The 21,289-nt window shown below is 48.0% G+C and overlaps 7 protein-coding genes across 7 annotated transcripts; 4 read left to right on the top strand and 3 right to left on the bottom strand.

Moving 5' to 3' along the window:
* Positions 1–3,864: 3,864 nt before the first annotated feature.
* Aspvir_002218 (class I SAM-dependent methyltransferase) lies at positions 3,865–4,497 on the bottom strand (the record flags this gene model as incomplete). Its single annotated transcript, XM_043273819.1, has 1 exon — positions 3,865–4,497. The coding sequence occupies one exon, from the start codon at positions 4,495–4,497 to the stop codon at positions 3,865–3,867; it is 633 nt and encodes a 210-aa protein (XP_043129754.1).
* Positions 4,498–5,894: 1,397 nt separating this feature from the next.
* Aspvir_002217 (uncharacterized protein) lies at positions 5,895–7,298 on the top strand (the record flags this gene model as incomplete). Its single annotated transcript, XM_043273818.1, has 1 exon — positions 5,895–7,298. One exon carries the CDS (start codon positions 5,895–5,897, stop codon positions 7,296–7,298), a length of 1,404 nt encoding a protein of 467 aa, XP_043129753.1.
* A 439-nt stretch (positions 7,299–7,737) lies between these two features.
* Positions 7,738–9,610, bottom strand: Aspvir_002216 (cytochrome P450; the record flags this gene model as incomplete). The annotated part of the gene is made up of 6 exons (XM_043273817.1): positions 7,738–7,820; positions 7,872–8,205; positions 8,257–8,589; positions 8,639–8,783; positions 8,834–9,324; positions 9,407–9,610. 6 exons carry the CDS (start codon positions 9,608–9,610, stop codon positions 7,738–7,740), a joined length of 1,590 nt encoding a protein of 529 aa, XP_043129752.1.
* Positions 9,611–12,329: 2,719 nt separating this feature from the next.
* Aspvir_002215 (uncharacterized protein) lies at positions 12,330–13,769 on the top strand (the record flags this gene model as incomplete). The annotated part of the gene is made up of 2 exons (XM_043273816.1): positions 12,330–12,398; positions 12,468–13,769. 2 exons carry the CDS (start codon positions 12,330–12,332, stop codon positions 13,767–13,769), a joined length of 1,371 nt encoding a protein of 456 aa, XP_043129751.1.
* A 2,073-nt stretch (positions 13,770–15,842) lies between these two features.
* Positions 15,843–16,976, top strand: Aspvir_002214 (uncharacterized protein; the record flags this gene model as incomplete). The annotated part of the gene is made up of 1 exon (XM_043273815.1): positions 15,843–16,976. One exon carries the CDS (start codon positions 15,843–15,845, stop codon positions 16,974–16,976), a length of 1,134 nt encoding a protein of 377 aa, XP_043129750.1.
* A 646-nt stretch (positions 16,977–17,622) lies between these two features.
* Positions 17,623–19,001, top strand: Aspvir_002213 (thermophilic desulfurizing enzyme family protein; the record flags this gene model as incomplete). The annotated part of the gene is made up of 3 exons (XM_043273814.1): positions 17,623–17,918; positions 17,966–18,439; positions 18,488–19,001. 3 exons carry the CDS (start codon positions 17,623–17,625, stop codon positions 18,999–19,001), a joined length of 1,284 nt encoding a protein of 427 aa, XP_043129749.1.
* Positions 19,002–19,235: 234 nt separating this feature from the next.
* Aspvir_002212 (HET domain-containing protein) lies at positions 19,236–21,102 on the bottom strand (the record flags this gene model as incomplete). Its single annotated transcript, XM_043273813.1, has 2 exons — positions 19,236–19,364; positions 19,435–21,102. 2 exons carry the CDS (start codon positions 21,100–21,102, stop codon positions 19,236–19,238), a joined length of 1,797 nt encoding a protein of 598 aa, XP_043129748.1.
* Positions 21,103–21,289: the final 187 nt, after the last annotated feature.

Below are 21,289 nucleotides of genomic sequence, written 5' to 3'. Positions count from 1 at the left end.
TATATAGAATTAATTAAAAGTCTACTCCTTCTAGGAATAAATAACTATAGCTAGAGATCTCACCTATTTTATAATTTAATTATATTATATTATTACTAATTCTATTATCTCTAAATAATTATTTTCTATAATAGATCTATAGTATATAAAGACTTATAACTCTCTTAGTATAATCTAAATAAATAAAATAATATATATCTATATAAATAGCAGGGTATTAGATTATCTAGATAAGTAGAATACTCTAGATTATAACCTATTAGATAAGATAGATATTAAATCTACTAGTAAAGCTATCTAAGATAAGGCAGTAAGGCTATTCTAGAAGCTAATTTATAGCTAGAAGATAAAAAAATTCTATATATAAAGATCTTCAAGATAATCTACACCTAAATATTAATAATAAGGGTGATTCTAGAGAGAAATTAGCTAATTAGCTAACACTATAGCTAGTACTTAGAAAATAGCCTTAGGAGGCATAAAATCAGATTCTATACCTATAATTTAATAGTATTCTATTTTTTTACATGTTAAATAGCTTTATATTTAAAATTTTTTCTTATATTTTAGGAGGGGGGGAGCCCTGTTACTAGATTTCCCTAGATTACTAGTAAATTACTAGTAAAAAAGTAGGGTAAAAAGATAACTTTTTTATAATAAGAAAATCTTCCAAAATTCCTTAACATTTATGATATTTTGACATTTTGAATACCAGTGCTAGACCCATGTGGTCTCTGAAAGAGGAGGTAATGAAGCGCCCAAAAGCATCACAGCTAGGTGAAGCTGAGATTTCCCTACCTGTCTGTGCCGCACTTTATGACTTAAATCCTCCCCTGTAGCTAATTTTCCCCCATTCTAATTAATAACCTGCTGGCCTTGCTCCTGCTGGAGTAAGGACTCCGGCTCTAGCAGAGCAAATTACTTGCGTGATTTTTGCCATTCGCTGCTAGGTTGGCTCACTGGTGCTGGGCATAGCCCGTGACAGATCCCTTGCTAGCGAGATGGGTTATAGTTCAGCAATGTCTGGGGGAAGTTCGACAAGGTCTCGGGGGATGTAGGGCAACCTTAAGGTGACTACCCTACAGGTCAAGGTCGGCTGACCTGTATCCTGAACCTTAAGACCTTATTAAATGTTTCTGATATATTAGCTCAGCAAGGTCTCAAATTCGATCTATATTACACCTAGTCTATAGATTGTAAGCGGGTGTTAAATACAAAACCCAATAAAAGTTTAACAAGGTCTTAAATCCTATGAGATCCATATAGATGAACTTTCTCTTGGCGATAATTTAAGCCCTTATTAAACTATCCTAAGACCTTGCTGAACTGCATGCCCCTAGTGAGATAGGGAAGGATGTAGTAATTTAATTTTTTAAATTAGCTTTAACTTCAATTCTATAAAAGCTACTGCATTCCCCCCTTTAAAATAATATTTAACTACTTCATCTGTATTAACTAACTGATAATAAGACTTTTTAGTTTCTTTTAACCTACACTATGCACTTTATTAATTTGCTAATCCTTGCTTTAAGCTACTTTGCTCTTGAAGTTGTTGCAGGTGGCTATAAAGACAGTTGCACAGATATTAGACTTGATATGAATCCTCTTGCCATTGTTGCCAGTTGCACAAAGATTTCTGGAGACCCCAGCATAGGTGCCGGACTCAATCCGGATTATTGTTTTGCTGATGATCATGGTAACCTCATTGGCTGGGAAAAGTAAGGTCTTTCCTTTATGTTACCTACTTCTTCTTTTATTATATTTCTTAACTTAATCTCTCTTACTAACACATATCTACAGTGGTTTTTTTAGTCGGAGCTGTAAGGACTTAAAGCTTGATGGCACTACCCTCTCTGCCACTTGTAGTGGCCAACCTACTTCCATTGATACAGGTTAGTCTCTATATCAATCACCAGTACTAGTATGGCTATTGACAATAGTGAACAGATCATATCATCGGAAATAATAATGGGAGACTGCAATGTTTTGATACGGTTGGAACCAAATAAGCAGTCTTTGGTATGCAACTGTCTTCTTCCCAAGACTTTTATGGAATATAACAGGAAAATGAAGACTAACTATGTATATAGAGATAGCCTGACTTGCAGTATCTCCCTTTTGAAATCATCATCCTGCAGTTATGACTGTTGTGCCTTCCTGTTATAAAGTCCTTAGGCATAACACTCTAATGCTGGGGAAGGATCCGCAGTAGAAGCCTGGTATACGGAGGCGTGCACCAAAAGTTTTGACCGCCGCTAGTAAGCTTGGCTGTATCCTGCTGACGCAGCCCCCTAGTAATTTATATGGCAACGCGTCCAGAAGGAAAAATATTCATAAGCTAGAATTTCAGATGATTTCTCCCTTCCATTGCGGTCCTTAGATACAGATTCAATAATGGCTTTCTCCTTCTCAGGTGTTATCTCCTTAGGCCAGCCAGATCATTTAGCATCCTCAGCATATTCCATTTAAACATGTTCGCATCTTCCAGGGCTGAATCCACAGTCTTTTGCATGTTGTATCATCTTCTAAATAGATTAAGCAGGGACCTCTAGATTAGTAGCAATATCCTGGATGTCAATACCCCAGGCTACTAGCCCGAGAATCTGAATGCGCAATTCAATTGGATGGAAACCGTTTTTAGGCATGGTAAGGAAGGGATGCTAACCACCAAAAATCAAGAGATTTAATGAAAATAGTGAGTTTGAATAGTATCAAAAAGTTGAATGTTAGAATGTAAACAAAGATTTCTTCTGGACGTGTTGCCATATAAATTACTAGGGGGCTGCGTCAGCAGGATACAGCCAAGCTTACTAGCGGCGGTCAAAACTTTTGGTGCACGCCTCCGTATATTACCCATAGATATTCTACTTACAGTAGCTAGTCAGCTATGTGTAATATATTGATCACCCTATCTTTAAACTATAAAGCAAAGACATTATAGTGTTAACTATAGCAAGAGAAAAGACCCCATATCTACTAAGCTAGGGAACCCAGGAGGATGACTAGGAAGATAAGAAAGATAAATAAATCTAGGAGCTGCAGAAACTTGTCTATAAACTTAAGGCAACCTGGGTATCCTAGGAGAACACTGCAACTAACACAGCACTAGTGTCAAGGACTACTTAGAGCAACTCCATGCTCAAGTTGTTGCTTAGGCACCAGCATCCTCTATCGGTGATACCTTGGGTTCTTGGCGGGTTGGCGGGTAGCAGCCCATGGATACCCGGAAAATCGATATGGAGAGGATGTGAGCTATTTGTTAGCGCGGTTGGTGCAGGAAGCCCCTCATGAGTCACATAGATGAAGTTTGACAGATACTATGTGGGGTAAGCATATTTAGACATGGTGGGCGAGCCTTGATCAACAAAGCGCTCCTCACCTTAAGTGATCTTTGGAAACTCAAAAGGCGCCTAGACTTTAAGTCAGGCTTTGATAATATCTCCGGTGGTTTTTCTTACGGCGTGTGAGCAACAGAATATTTGAGGCTCGTCCCTAGTAGCAGGGGGAGACGAAAGGTAAAGTGGGGTCTTAATCAGGCATAAATATGGGGTTTAGTGTCTTACCACGAGTCCACAACTGAAGCACTGCGCATTTGAGAACTGCTGCCACCGGCCAGATTCGAATCACCCTTGCCTCGGAATCGCCCGTCTTGTTCCCCGATCGACGTCGAGAGACAGAGTTGGATCTGCTGCCGACCAGTGTCGACCGATTCTATGCGTCAATGGACGAGATTGGGCTGAGCTATAGCGGGCCCTTCAGGGCCATGACGTCCGTGTAAGGTAGCCCATGGCCGAGTGCAGAATATGTCCCTGGTGGCCAACAGGGAGAGGCCGAGCGACAGAAGCTAGAAGCTTAACTACTTCGTTATACGGCCCTCCCTGGATAATCACAATCTTCGAATTCGATCGACCCACTCTCTGTTTCAATGATAAAGCCGGATTCTCGCAGGAGCTGACACCAGCGCTCCTCGGATAGGAACAAATCATCGACAGAATTCCCCATCCACGGCTTATCTAGCATCCAAGCACAATCCCATGTGGGATCATAAGTCACCGTTTTCGGAACCAGAGAGCTACTGGGGGTCACTCCAAGAACCACATATCCCCCAACCTTGATCCACTGAGAGAAGCGCATAACCATGGAGCACATATCGCATGGCGACATTTGGAACAGAGATCGGATTGCAAAGACTGCATCAAACAATGTCGATGGCTGATACGTCTTCATATCACCCACTTGAAACTTGCCCGGAACTTGGGACTTTGCGATTTTCACCATCTCTTCCGATATATCAATCCCGTGAACTTCATGACCGGCAGAGGCAAGTATGTGAGACACAGGCTTGCCTGTTCCACAGCCGACGTCTAGTGTTCTGCTTCGAGGAGGGATGGTTTTTGCCACAAGCTCAATAAACCTCTGTAGCTCCTTGTCCATGCCAAAAGCGGCCTCATAACGGGCCCCCAAGCTGTTGAATAGGGTTTCTGCTTCTGTCGCCATGTTTGAGTGTTGTAATGTGTTGTAATGTTAAATATTCAATAAAAGGATCTAAGCAGATGGAGTAGAAAGAACTCTAAACCACATGCGTTTCAGAATTGTTATAAGCCCTTGCCCTTTGATGGAAGAGACGAGAATGGGATAGTCAATACGTAATCAGTCTTCTGCTTAGATGGCAATGTTACACCATTGTATGTCCTAGCATTCAGTTGTGCGACTTGCTGGTGAACACACACTGGGTGATTAAGTAGCTGCAGCTTGACAAGAGTCACAAGATGCAGGAAATCATCTTAGGTGACGTCCCCATGCAGAGACGCTCTGCAAGGTAGCATAGTGGTCTGATTATCTAATACCCTAATACTTGACAAGCAAGGGACATTGTTGACAAAGAATAATGCACACTGCGCCAATATTGTCTCATTTGATCTTCATCCGTTGTCCTGACTCAGTATTAGGCCGTGGCCACTTCAACTTGTCAGCATGGATCTGATCAAACTCTGGTCTTTAGCAATAGTCTCTGGTTGGATGAAGAGGCAGGTACTTTGGCAAGCTCTAATGGCTTTCAATGCGCTGTTAAGGAGTACTTCATACATTTTTACACTTGTACACCTAAAGTTCCATAACCCTTACCACAATGAAAAACATATATCTCTCTTGAAAACATTAATTCTTCTGCCAAACCATCTACATACTCATAAAATTATATGCAAAGCTATGATTCTATAGAAATGACTAAACAATTTGAAAACTATCGATAGAAAATCTACTATTTAGTATGGGTGATGATACATCGACAGCCCCAAGTGTTACAGTAACCCAATCAGGCAGGTGAGAGTCATGTGACTCAGCTAAGAAAGGAAAACAAATGCAGTTGCCATACAATTTGATGGTAGAATTCACAGTATCAACTCATTCAAATTCCACCTCCTAATTATATCTCACCTGATCATATCGTTCCGTTCGAGATTGAATGTTTCCCTCGGGGATAATCGGAACTCGCGAAATATCAATCAATCGAATCATTGAGGAACGCATTCCCATAGTGTTGGGTTTACCTAGAACGAGGCGCTGAGACAAGGACTGACCACACCGTCCAGACACGGAAGCTAGGAAACGTCAACTCCAGCTGGTCAGGAACTGGATTCTGATACGCCAATTCAAAGAGGATGTATCTGCGTGTATCCGTGCTCCAGACGCAAAATGATAACCACGTGACCGACGCGCTGGACGTGTCAATTGTGAATACAACTGGCATTGGGCAGGAATAATCCATTACGATTCACAGGATTGATTCCTGATCTCATCATTATCCCGACTGCGTTCTCCTCGAAATCTGAGCATTTCAAGAGACTGTAGTGGACACAGCTCGAAATTGCCTCCTCGGAGATCCCGTGCCCAAAATGGCACGCAGCTTGGATCAACTTCCACCGGAAATTTTGATGACGATATTGGACAAGATGCATATATCACAGCTTTCGACCATGATCCGGGTCAACCGACAGTTTTTCACTCTCGGCATTCCACGCCTCTGGCAAGCACAGGGAGGTACCTATCTCGCCAAAGTCCCAAAGGATCGCCGTGGGGTGTACATTCCTCTGATCCAGGAACTTGACCTGTCCGGATTTGCCAAAGACGTTTACGAGGAGTTTAAAGACTTTGTGTTCCATAATGTAAGAAAGCTCTCGGTCTCGCTGGAGGAGGATGACGAGCCTATCGCCTACTGCAGCTATCTCACACACCTCATAAACCCTGGTCTTCAACTGCTGGGCTTGGGGGGCGACATTTCACCTGACTTCCTTTTTGACGTGCAAACCAAATGTCCTAAGCTGCGGTCGGTCAGTATCTGGCGCTGCGGACCTTGCGTCACGCCGACCGATTTGCTTACATTTTTGAGGGGTCTCCCCTATTTGGAGAGCCTGCGCATCAGCATGGATCATCACGCCATGACAGATTCCAAGGTCATTGAATTTCTGGCCAGGTCTTCAACACTCGAGCAGTTGACTCTGGAACAAATTTACCCTGAGTTGTTATGGGATGCGTTGTCAGTTGAATCGCCTTTTCCAGCGCTGAGGAAATTGGACATTGAGATCTGTCAAGACGCACTCACGTCGATGGCTAAGCTTTTCGGCTCTGTCCTGCACCTCCGCGTGGAGCCGATGACCACAGAGTACTTGGATTCACGGGAAATAGAAGTCAGAATACGACCCCTCTCGGAACTGACGCAACTGCGAACCCTAGAGATCGGTTTCAACGGCAACTCTTTCTACGGCAACATGACCATTGTACCCGAAGACATCGTCTCTCTGAGGAGTCTCAGCAATCTGACAAGTTTGACGCTAGCTGGACTACGCAAGCCTCGCCCGGGGGACGCTGAGATTAGCGATGATGACTTCCACCGTCTGGTTAGTGGCCTACCGGATCTGGAGACACTGTCTCTTCACCCCCTTCCCAGTAAGGTCACCCCAGCTTCTCTCGCAGCGTTGGCGGAGTGCTGTCCACGGCTCGAATCCTGTTTTGTCGGTGGGGGATTACATGTACTAGACCTCCAGGATTACAAAGCGCCTTTGTTTCCAAGGCTTGGTTCATTTCGAGTTGGACGCTTCCTGGATCAACGACTCGCGGATCGTGTCGAACCGATTGAAAGGCGGGCACAGGAGCATGCCCAGCAGCTCGAACGGCATTTCCCCAAGGCAGACATCCGGGTTTTGCAAAATGGCTGGTTTTCCACCCCGTCGGCATTCGATTCTGAGGTGATGCGGTTATTAAGACCAAAAAATGAGCGGGATTTTGAACCTGACTCTTGACCTTTAGACACTTGCATCCTGTACCAGGACTACCCATTTGTATCTCTTTTATCTGTGACTTTACCAAATTCTTGTTCATAGATGCCGGAGTGCGTTAGCTGGGGAACATAACCTCTCGTCAAGAATATCAGAATGCCTCCATATTCCAACTATTGCCCAGTAATAAATAACCGGAACAGCAACTGTGCATAGGTTATATACAAAGCTTGTGCCATACATACTCCAAGTACAGATAATCGACAGAATCCGCCCCGAACCGATTCCAAAGAAAGGCATGACCGACATGACAAAAAGGAAATCTTGGTGTCCAATTGCAATTGGCTGGTATCCATCTATCGATAACGACGTCGCTATACAACACAACAGAAAAAAAGAAATATATACAGTGAACGGAGGGTGGCCAACAACGAAGGGGGCCGGCGAAGTATTATGACAGGAATTAATTGTAAACAGCGACCGTGTTCTTTTTGCGTCGAACCGTCAGCTTTACTGACAGAGGCGGTAATTGGAAGCGACCCCATCCTGCTCCTGTTAGCTTCGCATACTGAAGTGAATAAATAGCAAGCGACTTACTGTGGATTCTGGGACGGGTAGCAAAAGGTTTGATTTCGTATTTGAGGAGCATTTCGGCGATGAGAAGTTTGAAGATGTGTGCGAAGAGCCAGCGGCCGGGACATTGTCGGCGGCCGTGGCCAAAGACTAGGTATGTGTCGCTGGTGTTGGTCATGAGGTTCTGCCGTCGTTCCTCGGGCGTGGCGTCCTCCTTGTAGAAGCGATAGGGGTTGTATTCGTCGGGATTGGGGTAGAGGTCGCTGTCGCGGTGGACGGCGTACTGGGGGATACCGATTTTTGTTCCGTAGGGGAGGAAAACACCATTGGGGAGGATGGCGCCTTCTGGTGCGACGACCTGGGGTATCGGATTAGCGTGTCTCTTAGCGTGCAGATGAATAAAGAATACCTTTCTTGTAGGCGAGACGGCATTGACGCCGTTGAAGCGCAGAGACTCTTTGATGGCACTTTCTAACAGACTGGCTCGTTCCAGGTCAGCGGCAGACCATGAGCCGTCCGAGGTGGCGGCAATCTGCTCGATTTCCGCTTGCAGCATATCCATGAACCCTTCGTCGGAGGGATAGCTGAGGATGTCGAGCAAGGCGCTGGTGGCGGAGATACCGCTTGTATGTACACCGGGGAAGTTGATCATGAAGATTCGGTAGGCCAGCCACATGGTTTCGAGTTCCACAGGCCACTTGCTGCGCAGGCCAGCTTGGATGAGCAAGTCGAGAAGGCTCCCCTGGACGATGTCAGACATATCAAATGACGTCAGTTCTAAGAGAACGTACGTTCGTCCGGAGTCTTTCTTGCAGGGACACCGAGTTATAAGCCTCTTTCTGCTCCTTGATCTTGGCCTCGATGATAGGCTTCATACGGGCGTGGAACACTCGCTCTTGCCATCGGTTCACGAGTCCTACGATTGGACCGATAATGCTGTTTGCAATTAGAAGAAATGCTATCAACATTGAGGGCGCTGGACATACGGGTGAAGAAATGAAGGAAAGGCCTTGATGACGTTGGCCCCAAGGACAATGGCATTGGAGCAGTTAGTCATGGCGTTGAGTAGGCTGGTATCGTGGCTTCTGCCTGGCCCGATCGCCAGCACATTGACCATCCGGGCCGCGGCTTTCTCCATAAAAGAGTACAGGGGAACCTCGACCCAGTTGTCCGTGTCCTCGCCCCAGATATCCGAGAGGCAGGATCGCGCCTCCTCGGCGAGGGACTCGGCGACGGCTTTGGATCTCAGGGTGTCGGTTAGGTCTTTGCTGACCAACTTGACGAAGAACTCATATCTCTCGGCGAAAGCAAGAGGCCAACTGGTGTACTTGAGCTGGAAGAAGTCGCTAATGTGAGCCTTGAAGCTATAGTCGGATTCCTTGGCGAAGAGAACGGCGTTGGTGTGCTCTTTGGGAAGAATGACTTCATCGCCCTCATTGACACTAGGCATCACAAAGGGTTGTTGATTCTTGGAGTACTGCAGGCCACGAGGTCAGCAATCAACCCCCACTTCTGTATACATCCAGCGCCATAGCACGGCATGGAAATAGAAAACCCACCTGTTCATAACCCTCTTGAATGAAGCCGATGGGGTTGACGCCGAGGAAGCGCTCAGCAGCGCGGCCAAGGAAGCCCTTCTTACTCAGGACCCATGGGATGTCCTTGGGCACCGGTGAGGTCTCAAAGAGCTTGACAATGAAACACAAGAGCATGCACAGCACACCTGTGGCGGACACGGTGGAGGCGTTGATGTCGAGCAGCATGGTTGCTGTCACATATCCGGAAAAGGAAATAAACGATAGCTGGGGGAGGGGAAGATCTGTGAACGAATGTCGATCCCTGTCAAGGATGATCGTTCGCGGTTGGACGTGGGCCGTGGGAGGGCTCAAATACCCCGAGTAAACTTGATCATCATCGTGGAGAGATCGGATATCTGGTAGAATTTTGTGGACTTGGGCACCAACAACAAATGAACGACGACAGTCGAAGCAAAGGGAAGGAGTGGATGGATGCTATGATGGCTGGGGTGCAAGCAAGAATAATTCATTGCCATGAGGAGTAGATATGGTTCCTGGTTTAGTGCCGTTAGTTGATTAGGTATTATTCGGCAACGCCTGCTGGATATGTATGGCTGTTGCGGACAAAACGCTCCCAAGAGCCCGGAGAGAATCTCGACGGGGTAGATAGGCCAATCGGGGCCAGAGTTGTCGTCGACCAGCTGGGTCCGTGGGTGATTAAATGGGTTCGAGACAGGTCTACGTAACGATTATTAGATCGAGTGCGGTTCGGAAACAAGCGATGCCATCCCCCAGGAACGCCACGTTACATGGCAGGCGACAACCTTAAGAGTTTCAAGTACAGCTTGAGAGCTGTGCCCATTACTGCGCAGGATGGCTTGTGGGATGTTCAATTGATGCGCGCTTGTCGATGCGCTGTCGGAGAATTATTGTTTGGTGTGCAGATTGTCGATGTAGCAAGAACATTCGATAGAGACAACATAACCCCGGCACACTGGGGATCAACTCGACTGCATGAACTGGATTAATATCCAGGCTGCTGCAGAAAAATGGGTTGTGCAGATTGCAAGAATGGAGAATCATCCTTGTGGTGATTACTGATTACAGGGGAAGAACATTAAGCATTCCTGCATTATATGAAAAGGGTTTAGGGCGACAATTTCTCATTTCCACCTGTCCGGATTGGTCGTTTTAGTGCCCAATTTACAGTTCTGACCGGTCGATAGTGCCCACTAGTTCTTCTGGATCGCCACTTGGGCTGGTCCCGACAGCCAATCATGTCCTTCTGCAGACAAAGGGTGGCCAATCAACCGGCCTGCTGGGATTCCAAGGTTTTGGGCCGCGGCCTCAAAAAAGAGTCAAGGGATACGATAGGCTGAGAAGAAGTCTGAGAAGAATGCCATACGGACTTACGGAGAATGGAGGACTCACCCAAAATATCCATAGGCGAGACTCTACGCGCACTGAGCTAAGGCCGTCTGTCAGTCTGTCAGACAGACACTAAAACAAGGCCACGCGAGAGTGGGTTGAGGAAATCTCCGACCTGTCGATGACACTAGGATGGTTAAAAGACTGATCAGCATTGAAGATGCGATTGTACAATGATCATGTCGATTGGCTGATCCTCATCTTTGGCAGGACCCTGATGCAAGCATTCGATAACAGTCGTACAGTGGCAGTGTCCTGGTATTTGACAATGAGATAACAGGTCAGATCGATGACTAATCCGAGAGCATGATTGACTCAACTGCAGCGAACTCGTATCAGTCAAGCCACCCTCCTTGGCTTGGAGTGGGAGAATACCTATCCAACTGCTTCATACGTACGTACAGTGTCAGTGCTCAACCAGATGATCTGATTTCATTTCAGGCAGAGGCCATGACTCGTGAGCTTCCCTTGGCCTCCAGTAGAGAGTCATTTAGGATCATAGAATGTGTGAAGGAGCATATACAGAGTGAACCAGACTCGCGCCCTCCTTCGCTCACATTATTGAGTTTGGAGTTGAAACAGGGGTTTCTGACTGGTCATTGATGCACGTACAGGCGTATGTCTCCTGTACAGTTCTACATCCTTGGCTATCCATCTGGTCACGGAGTTTCGTTCAGTCTGACACATATAGAATCAATGGTCTCCTTCACTACTTCGTACTTCTCTCAATGCTGACGTCGACGTCAGAGAGGTTCAAGTCTTACCTTTCCTGACAAGCCCAGCTACTCAATATTCTTGCTAGGCTCATTGGCCAATCAGCGCCCCTCATTCTAGCCAAGATCTTTATAATCCGCATCAGGCTTAGTGTCCCTGCCTGCATTCACCAAATAGCCAATCATATCCAACTCCCTCAGACCTCTTGTCCTAAAATATGGCTCCCAGAATACAGAGACTGCATCAACCCCTATATACTCTGCTAGAAGTTGGTCGTTGCGACCTCCCACCTTGCCAAGTTAACCCTACTACGGAGTACTATCTACCTAATTGATTGAGTAGTAACAGTGCCTTCTGTGGGTCCCTTGGCATTATGCACATACTGTTGCTCCCTTCTATCTTGGTCAACCCACCCCCCTTCCATAGTGGGTTTGCCTTATTCCTGTCCCTTTGAGAGATCACACCTACCAAATCAGATGCCTGCTCGTCGCAGTCCTCGTCCACTCAATCTGATGCCCGGCCCAGACGCGAAATGGAAGCTATTTCACTTTCAGGAGATGATTGGCATCCTCGCAATCTGATCAATAATCATCAATTATTATTGTTGCATTTCCATGCCACTGCAGGCCCTGGTCCACGCGATGCTTTTGTTGGCCTGTTCTCCCCCAGTAGTTGCCTTTCCACTCTGCAGGCCCTTTCGCTCTTGCTACTTCATCTGTTCTTCTTAGTTGTAAGGCATGATCATCTTTAAGGTGGCTGCGGTGCCCGTTGAAAAGGCAGGCCGGGCTCTTTCAGGCCATTAGCCATTGGCACCCATCTTGCTATGCCCGTTCAGAGGCTACTCCGAAGGTCACCCCTCCAATGCTCTCAATGTAGTGAGCGACAGATGGAGGTATGTTGATGGCTTCATGTCCTATCACCTTGGGTCCTATCATGGCTGCTTACCACTCCTGCTCTCTAGTGCTCAAAGACTCGCCCTCCGTGCGACGGATGCAGGCGTCATCGCCTATCCTGTCGTTACCGTAACTCGGTTCCCTCGAAACAATGCCGACCAGCCTCCAAAGCGACCCCGTCCAAAGCGACCCCGTCCAAAGGGAAAGCTTCCTCTTCCTCCGACGACTCGTCCTCGTCCTCGTCGTCCTCGTACTCCTCACCTTCTCCTCCCGCCCAACAATATCCTCCTTCTGCCGACAGCCCCTCCACATCCCATTCCCCCGAGTCCAATATCTCCGAGGTCGATCAGGATGACAAGGTCAAGGTCTTGGAGGCTCAGGCTGGCAAACCGTCCGACGACCTGAACGCCGAAGATCAACGCCTATTGGACAACTGGTGCAACTCTACGGAACAATCCCTCGCGCACAGCAACAGCAAGGACCACCCATGGCAGGCCATCATCCGGCGCGAGGCATCCCAACACCCTGCCTTGAGGCATAGCACGCTGGCTCTGTCCGCCGTACAACTCGCATCTACCAGTGAGGCTGGTACTCCACAACGCGACGGTCACTTGCAGGCGGCCGAAAGTCACTACACACAGGCCACGGAGAAGCTCCCGAACATCCTACAAACCCCTACAGCATCCGGGCCCAACGCAGCATTCTCCGCTGCGAGCATTCTCTTCATGTGCGACCTTGCGTCCTCTGCGCTGGCCGGAGAGGGCTCCCAGTCCGTTCTCCCGTCGCTCGACAACCAGACACCCACCCCTCAAAAAGAGAGTCATGACACATCACCTTCTTCCTCTCCTTCCCTACAGAAGCTCCTCGACCTCTTCGATACCATCAGAGCCTTACTCCCCAGCCCAGAGACCCTGAAAAGCGTCGAAAATGGCGCCCTCAAAGACCTTTTCACCCAGGGAGATCCATACCACCAACTGCCCAGCACCTACACCCTCACCGTTCTCTCCATGAAGAACTTGAACTCCGTCAGCGCGAAAAAGGACCCAGCGCACGAGACGGCCGTCTACAACGACACCATCGCAAACCTGGACAACTCGCTCGAGATGCTCACCAAAGGCGGCGATCCGACGACGATCGCCCTGCGCTGGATGTTCCGCATCCCCAGCCGATATCTGGATCTCGTCCGAGAGGAGCAACCCCTAGCACTCATAATCTTCGCCCATTACTGCGCGGTTCTGCACCATCTCCGCGATCGGTGGTGGATGGGTGACTTGGGGGCTCGGTTGTTGAAAGAGATCTGTCGACTACTGGGGCCGGAGCGGATGGGCTCGATTTTATGGGCCACGGATATCGTAGGCATTCAGACATGATATTCAGGCATTTGCGGCAATTCTGTCCTCCTTATTAGCGATATGGTTTTGCGGCATGATTTATTCGCATGTCTAGAGGAAAATTCATCAGTTGCTTGTCGATGATACCCAGTAACAATGATCAGAATGTCATCTTTATCGTCATTTGTCATCTTCTATGGTAATCTGTGCTAGGCAATTAATCGTTTGCGTCGCATACGCAGCTGTATCCTGTGCCAGATAAATATGCTTTTATCTGGCTGAAAAGGGCAGAAGGACAGAAGGACAAACTTGAGCGGCGGAATATTCCACATATATCAACGTTAAGTAGTCTAGAAACTCTGATCCTGGGTGCGCGGTCTGCTTTGAAAGTATATAAAATAAATAAACCATAGGCCTTCTTCATGCAGAAGGGAGTCATTGAGCAGTCATAGTGTGGTCTTACCACAGATATGAATCTATATATATCTTTGCCATGGCTGACTTGGTATGGTAAACATATATCACTCTCTGTTTTACTCATGATTAATTTATCCACGTTCCTTTTAAAAATCACCTAGACAACGCTTTCATTAATCGTGATAGTTCCAGGATCACATTTTCTGAATGGCAATAGAATTAATCAGAATAACCTGGTGTGGATTATGCGGCTCCTATACTCTATCCATGTTTGGTTAGGTGGGCACAGCAAAAGCCTTGGGAGGGAACCAAGTTTCCTTTGATAATGCTTATGATCTGCTAGACTCTATAAGCCTATCAGCAGTTAATAATAGCCAAAAGTCAGATATGACTGTTGTGTCCAAACCTTTCCATCACCTGGCGAAGAAGCCGGAATCAAACTTGGTTGGCGAGAAAGCTTCTCAATCAATATGTCCCTGTGCAGTATGTTTGCTCAAGCAGTCTTAAGCGCCATCATCCCTCCAGTGAACACGCCTTTTATCCTCATAGGTTCCATAACTCTCCCGTGCGAAGACGCAAGAGCAAGCAACTTTTAATGTCAGACCTAAAGCTCTGAACTGAAAAGACATTACATTGCCATGGCAAGCGGTGGGCAACACGGCGATATACCAGACAGGCTATCACGGCCAGAGCAGTAGCTGGCATAACCGCTACCCCATATGGAGAGAGTTCTACCGCCTCTCATAGACCAGAATGTGCCTTGTATGAGAAAGACTCCATACTCCCATAAAAGAGGAACTACTCATGCGACAAATGCAAGGCTGGAACAAGATTGTAAGCCTGATCCGAGAAGCCTTTCTATAGTGGCACTGGTCGATCTCGAAGTCGATTTATGGCCTTTTATGGCTCAGCATGGTGGTGGTTTCGAGTCTTGCATGCTCAGGAAGTTCATGGGACATTGGCATAGGTGGTCCACCCTTGTTAAATGCTGCATCATTGCTGATTTGGTTGTCGAGCGCCCTCGAGCCTAGTCTTCATCTCCTGGAAGATGTGCTCACTTACGGGGACGAAAAGCCTGGCCACAGTGAGATCCTCATTTACTTCTGAAGGGTAGGAAAATATGCTTTTACTATCAGCCAAGGTCTCTGCAACTGATAATCCAAGGACCAACCACTTGAACCATGCACGAAATGACTGAAGCTTTTACTGAGTGGGCAAGGAAGCTGGATGTGAGAGTTACATCAAGTTAGACAAAGAAGTGAATGAAGTGTAAACAATCCTTCATCTTATATCTTACCTACCTGGTTTGTATTCACTTATGGGCTAACAAACACAACAGTCATTACATTCACTTATCATTCTCAGATCAACACTTTCTGGCAGAACTCGAAGCAATTCTTGACTACCATACTCTTCATCACATCTCAACTCTCGATCTCCTCATCTTAATGAAGCCTTTTACTACTCATCATCATCCTATTACATTACTTTAGTCTCATACCTGAGTTCGCTCCTCCCTCACATACCTCAAATCTACGTTGAAAGGGCGATAGCAGCATCGAGCCCAGACTCCATACATCGATCTTCTCCTGCCATAGCTGGACCTTCAACATAAGGCTTACTGCGGCAGTTCCAATCTCTCATCTTTAACTTCTCATCACCCATCTCATTGCTATTTTCCAGCCAGGAATCAATATGAACCTTCTTGATCTACCCACTGAGGTGCTCGCCATGATAGCAGGCGCCCTCCAGAACGCGAAGGACATCAACAGCCTCGCACGGACAAGCCGCGCTCTCTACTCTTGTATCAACTACGTCCTCTACAAGTCCGATGTGCAGAATGAAAGCGGAAAAGCTCTGATCTGGGCTGCACGACGCAACAAGCCGGCGACCGCCAGGATGTCCCTCCAGGCAGGCGTTAAAACACTGAAACAATGGCATCGGACGCCTCTAGTCTTCGCGTTAAAGCGCGGCCACGAAGCCATGATGCGACTGTTACTGGACGAAGGTGTTGATCCGGACGAGATTCTTTTTGAAGGCTCTCGAATGGAAACTACTGCTTTATACATGGCGGCTAGCAGTGGCTATGACGCTATTGTCAAGCTCTTGATCGACAAGGGTGCGAGCGTTAATCTCAAGAAGGCTCCTGGACACCCTTTGGTAATCGCTGCATCCAACAACAGGAAAACCGTGGTCAGACTTCTACTTGAGAATGGTGCAGATCCTAACGCCACCCGGCGATATGATAATACAACGGCTCTTAACATTGCAGTGATGAGGGGGAATAGTGAGATTGTAAGCATGCTACTACACAAGGGTGCGCATACAGAAATGGGCGATGACCACGGAACTACACCACTTCATGCAGCGATAAAGAAAAATCACTGCAAAATCACCCAGCTATTACTAGAAGGAGGAGCGGATGTGGGAGCCCGCGACAGTTCTGGATGCACTCCGTTGGACTCAGCCATGACATACGGCTCTCAGCGATCGCTGTCTCTGTTCCTGAAGCATGTGGAACTAAACGCTCAGAATTGCTGGCGTCTGCATACTGCCATAACTATGAACAAGACTGCTGCTGTCCGGTTGCTTCTCGCTCATGGTGCGGACATCAACCGCAAAGATTCAGAGGGCCAGACCCCTTTGCTCTATGCTATGCTCCAGGGATATGATCATCTCGTCGAACTTTTGTTGCTTTACGATGTCGACCCAGACGCCGAAAGACACGACGGACTCAGTCCGTTAAAGTTAGCAAATGAAATAAACAGGGAAGACTGGGCGCAAAAACTAAGAGAAAAGCGTGATGAACGCAAGTCCTCGCGCTCATAGTCAACATTTGATTCTCTTGGTATTGAGTCCGCTGGCCCCGAAGAAGGACAATTCTCCGTGCCCTTAACCAGGAGTGTCATCTATCGGACTTGCGGATTCTCTCTTTAAACTCTCTCAGGCGTCCCTCGCTGATATGCTTGTTATTTGTCAGGGAAGAATGGAAATTCGTGGATTCTCTCCACGGCCGAGAACTCTCCGATGCAGTGGGAAAGGAATTCAGTCATTTCATTGCTAGTCTAATACCGATTCGTTTGTAGTTCAAAGCACACTGACTATTAGATGAATCAAATGCATATGTCACTTGAATAAGAGTCGTCCAGAATTGAAGTAGATGGTCTGCATTGATAGTTTGTAGTCCGGTAGACTGAAAATGGTCTTGGATGTGAATAATGAGGGGTTTATAACGGCATTTTGGCTGCATTTGACGAATTGCCATCCCTGCCGAATGAGATACTTAGTCTACTAGTCGTACGTAGCAGTCCTGCATGTCACCATGTTCTGCTGAAAAGCACGCCATTCCGAAGGTTTGCCCGCAATCGAACGACAAGCCTGAGAGATAAATACCCCCATGTCCTTTCCCTCCACCTGGGCATGGAATCCAAGTTCAAGATCGTCCAGAAAGAAATAAACTGATTGAACTCCTAGAATGGCACAACCAAACGTCCCAGCAACAGACCCCGCAGTGTACGACGCCTACAAGGAGAAATGGGCTGCTCTCCCTGACTCCGCAGACGCATGGCTTGCACGAGCGCATGAAGTGGCTGAAATTCTTGGCCAGGATGCAGCTCAACGAGATCAAGACAACAAGTCACCTCGTGCAGAGGTCGCCTTACTGAAGCATTCCGGTCTGTTGAAGCTTCTGGGGCCGAAGAAGTATGGCGGCGGAGAACAGCCGTGGCATGTGGGCTACAAGGCGATCCGAGAAGTGGCCAAGGGGGACGGGTGCGTATCAATAATCGACATGCGAAAACTGGCTAAGTGAATTTCAGGTCCATTGGCATGCTTCTCGGATATCATCTCCTCTGGTCGACGACCGCCAATGTGGTTGGAACTGCCGAACAAGCCGATCGTCTACAGGAACTGATCATCACGAACAACTTTTTCGTCGGAGGAGCGGTTAATCCTCGGGACAATGACTTGAAGATAACTGCAGAAGGTGACTCGATCGTCTTCAACGGGTTCAAGCACTTCAATACTGGTGGTGTGGTTTCCGACCTTACGGTCCTTGAAGGCGTGCTGGACGGAACCCAGGACCATATATTTGCCATTGTGGAAACTAATCAGCCCGGCATTCAATTCGCACACAACTGGAAGAATATTGGTCTGCGGTTGACAGAATCTGGGAGCGTTAAGATCGAGAATGTGCGTGCATCTTGGACCGATGCATTAGGATGGGACGCAACGAGCAAAAGACCAGTCGCAGAGGTTCTCACCATTCCCTTTGCCTCTTTGTTTCTACCTACGTAAGTGCTGCATGACTGCTTCCGCACTGTCTGTACTGACTGTACTAGAATTCAACTGGTCTTCAGCAACTTCTACCTCGGAATCGCCATCGGCGCCCTCGAGTTCGCAGCCAAGTATACTGCCACGTCCACACGCCCCTGGCCCTATGGCGGGGACAACAAGGACGCCGCCACGGACGAGTTCTACATCCTCGAACGGTACGGGAACTTCTTTGCACATCTGCGTGCGGCAGAAGCACTTGCCGACAGAGCAGGCGATCAACTTTCAGCGCTGTACGAACGTCATTCAGGCGATCGGTCCAAGGTGACAGCTGAGGAACGAGGGGAAGTGGCTGAATGGATCGCAAGTGTGAAGGTGGTCACTACAGATGTCGGACTTCGAGTCACGTCCGGCATATTCGAGGTGACTGGCGCGCGAGCGACGTCGCTGAAGGTGGGGCTGGACAGGTTCTGGAGGGATATTAGGACGCACACCTTGCATGACCCCGTGGCGTACAAGAACCGGGAGCTCGGCAGATATGTGCTACTGCATGAGTACCCGGAGCCTACATGGTATACTTAGCTCGGGCTTTGATTCAAGCAATAATAGCTGGCTGGATATAGATCTATGCTAGTCTGAATGGCTCAACCCTGGACGCACCCGATAAGGATCTGACCATTTCGACCTGCTTTCCCTGTAAGATCAAATCGTGATGAAGATATGTATCACCAATGAGTAACCACTCTCTTCCCCACGGTCGTAAAATAAAAGGCAGACTTCCCCCAAATAGAACGACTACTTGGTCCCCTGGCTGCATCATTTGCGGACCAAGTCCGACAAGCCCTGATCTCGTTCGATACATCCGCCTGTTCCACGAATAGAGCCAAAGTGGATGCGTATATGCATTCTCATCTCCAGGGAGATCCGCTGATTGCCCCTCTGGTACTAGATCGGGGTAGGATAATCCCTGTGCGGGGGGATGTGCCTGCAGCCACGCCAAAATGTTACTCTTTACCTGCCGCGTCAAGGCGTCCCAAGCGTCAAGTCTTGAGTCCTTCCAGGAGACTTGCTGGCTGATGAACATGCCGATCACCCCCAGCATGCCAGCACCGATCGTTTGCAAGAAAGCAACATCTAGAGCCTCGCTTGTCCCTGTGTACTGGAAGCCTGGACGCGGAAACAACGGAAAGTTGAAGAGCTGAGACCATATCGTTTCTATTGGCGGCTTTTCCGTGTACTTGTAGTGAATAAGGTCGCTCACAGCGTCAACCAGATCAACACGATACCCGTCCAGCTGGAGCACATCTGGCTCGACTGATTTGCCATCAAGGGGAGAGTCGTGAAGCTCCGCGAAATACCGATAGTGGCCATGCATTGGAATACCAGCGAGAAACAGACCAGGCGGAAAGAGTGACACTGAGCGTTCTTCATGCAGCTTAGGAACCCAGGATGGCCAATAGTCCTGTACCGGATGTGTAGTATGCTGTACGAGTGATAACATGTCCAGCTTTCGTGGCTGCTGGCGCACACTGAACCTCGTAAAGTCTCGGTACACTTCCCGGACAGGCCTGGAATAGGTTGGTCTCAAGGCAGCAGGCCTGAGGAAATTGATATCTGGTCCGAGCGAGTTCACCTTCTCGGAAAGCCATATGACGCCGCGCTGCAAGAGCGACAAGGCCCTCGAGTTATGTGCACCTTCGACTTGGGTCAGTGCCAGAACGGGCTGCAATCCTTCGTCCGAGATCCCGAGAAGAGCAAAGATCCGATCGCGGGGATCAGTGCACTTGAAGTTGCGGATTCCTGCAAGTAAACTGAACATGCGGCCGATAGATCCCCCCACGTATTGCTGTTCTCTCCACACCAGTATTTTCCGTCTGGCGGCGACAACGATATTCCAAAAAGACACCGTACCATCCGGAAAATCAAAGCCCTGAGCATCCATGATAACCCCCCGGATGTTACAGACATATCTCAGCAGCGAGATCAAATCAAAGAAATCCATCTCGTGCTGTCCGCATTTTGCAATGCAGCGTTGCGAGGCGACAACCTCCTGTATACACCACACGCGCTCAAAGTACTGGCCCGCGAAAAGGCAAGCCAGTGCATCCGTCGCCCGTGGCTCTGCGGTGAGCGACTCCCACAGGATGGCGTCGGCTTCAGTCTTCATCGAGTAGAGTGTCCTCCCATCGGACGCAGTTGTCGCGGTTTGATTCATATCCTTCTGCAACTCGGACAATCTCCTCGCAAAATCGAATGCTTCTTTCGTTTCGGGCATACCGGGCCCAAGCCATGCGATGACTGCAACTGCATGCTTATATACAAGCCTCATGTAGCCGACCTGACGCTCTCGCTCCCTCAGATCATCCTGGTTAATGCAGACCGCATCGACCCAGAGTCTGCGATGAGCATGAGGGAGACGTAGATGGCGAAGCGCGATGTTGAGGTTCAGGGTTATGCTGAGTAGGCCATTGCCGCAGTAGAGGGGCACAGGCGCCCGTTCGCTGCCCCATACATACGACAGGGCTTCAGGAGGCCATGGACAGTGCTCAATATCAACAATGTCGAGGGTACAGTATAGTGGATCTTGCTCTGTGCCAGGATAGAGAGTCAAAACGCGTGTGAACGCGGGATTCTGGCCGACTTCGTCAATGGGTGGTAGGGGTATGTATTGGTACTGGGCCATTGCAGTCAAAATAAGAATGTCCTCATGAGGAACAGAGGAAGGATTAAAAGTTTGATCGCGAGAATGTGGGGTTGAGACTTGAGGCTGTCGAGGCCAAGATTGATCGGCTGATTCAATACGAGAATGCGCAGAGATCTTTTACGCCCGGGCTATCACGATGATTACTCTATTGGTCGAAATTGTAGCA

The sequence above is a fragment of the Aspergillus viridinutans genome (assembly GCF_018404265.1).
Source record: "Aspergillus viridinutans IFM 47045 DNA, scaffold_11, whole genome shotgun sequence".
Lineage (NCBI taxonomy): Eukaryota > Fungi > Ascomycota > Eurotiomycetes > Eurotiales > Aspergillaceae > Aspergillus > Aspergillus viridinutans.
This window is presented reverse-complemented; position numbering and strand designations above follow the sequence as displayed.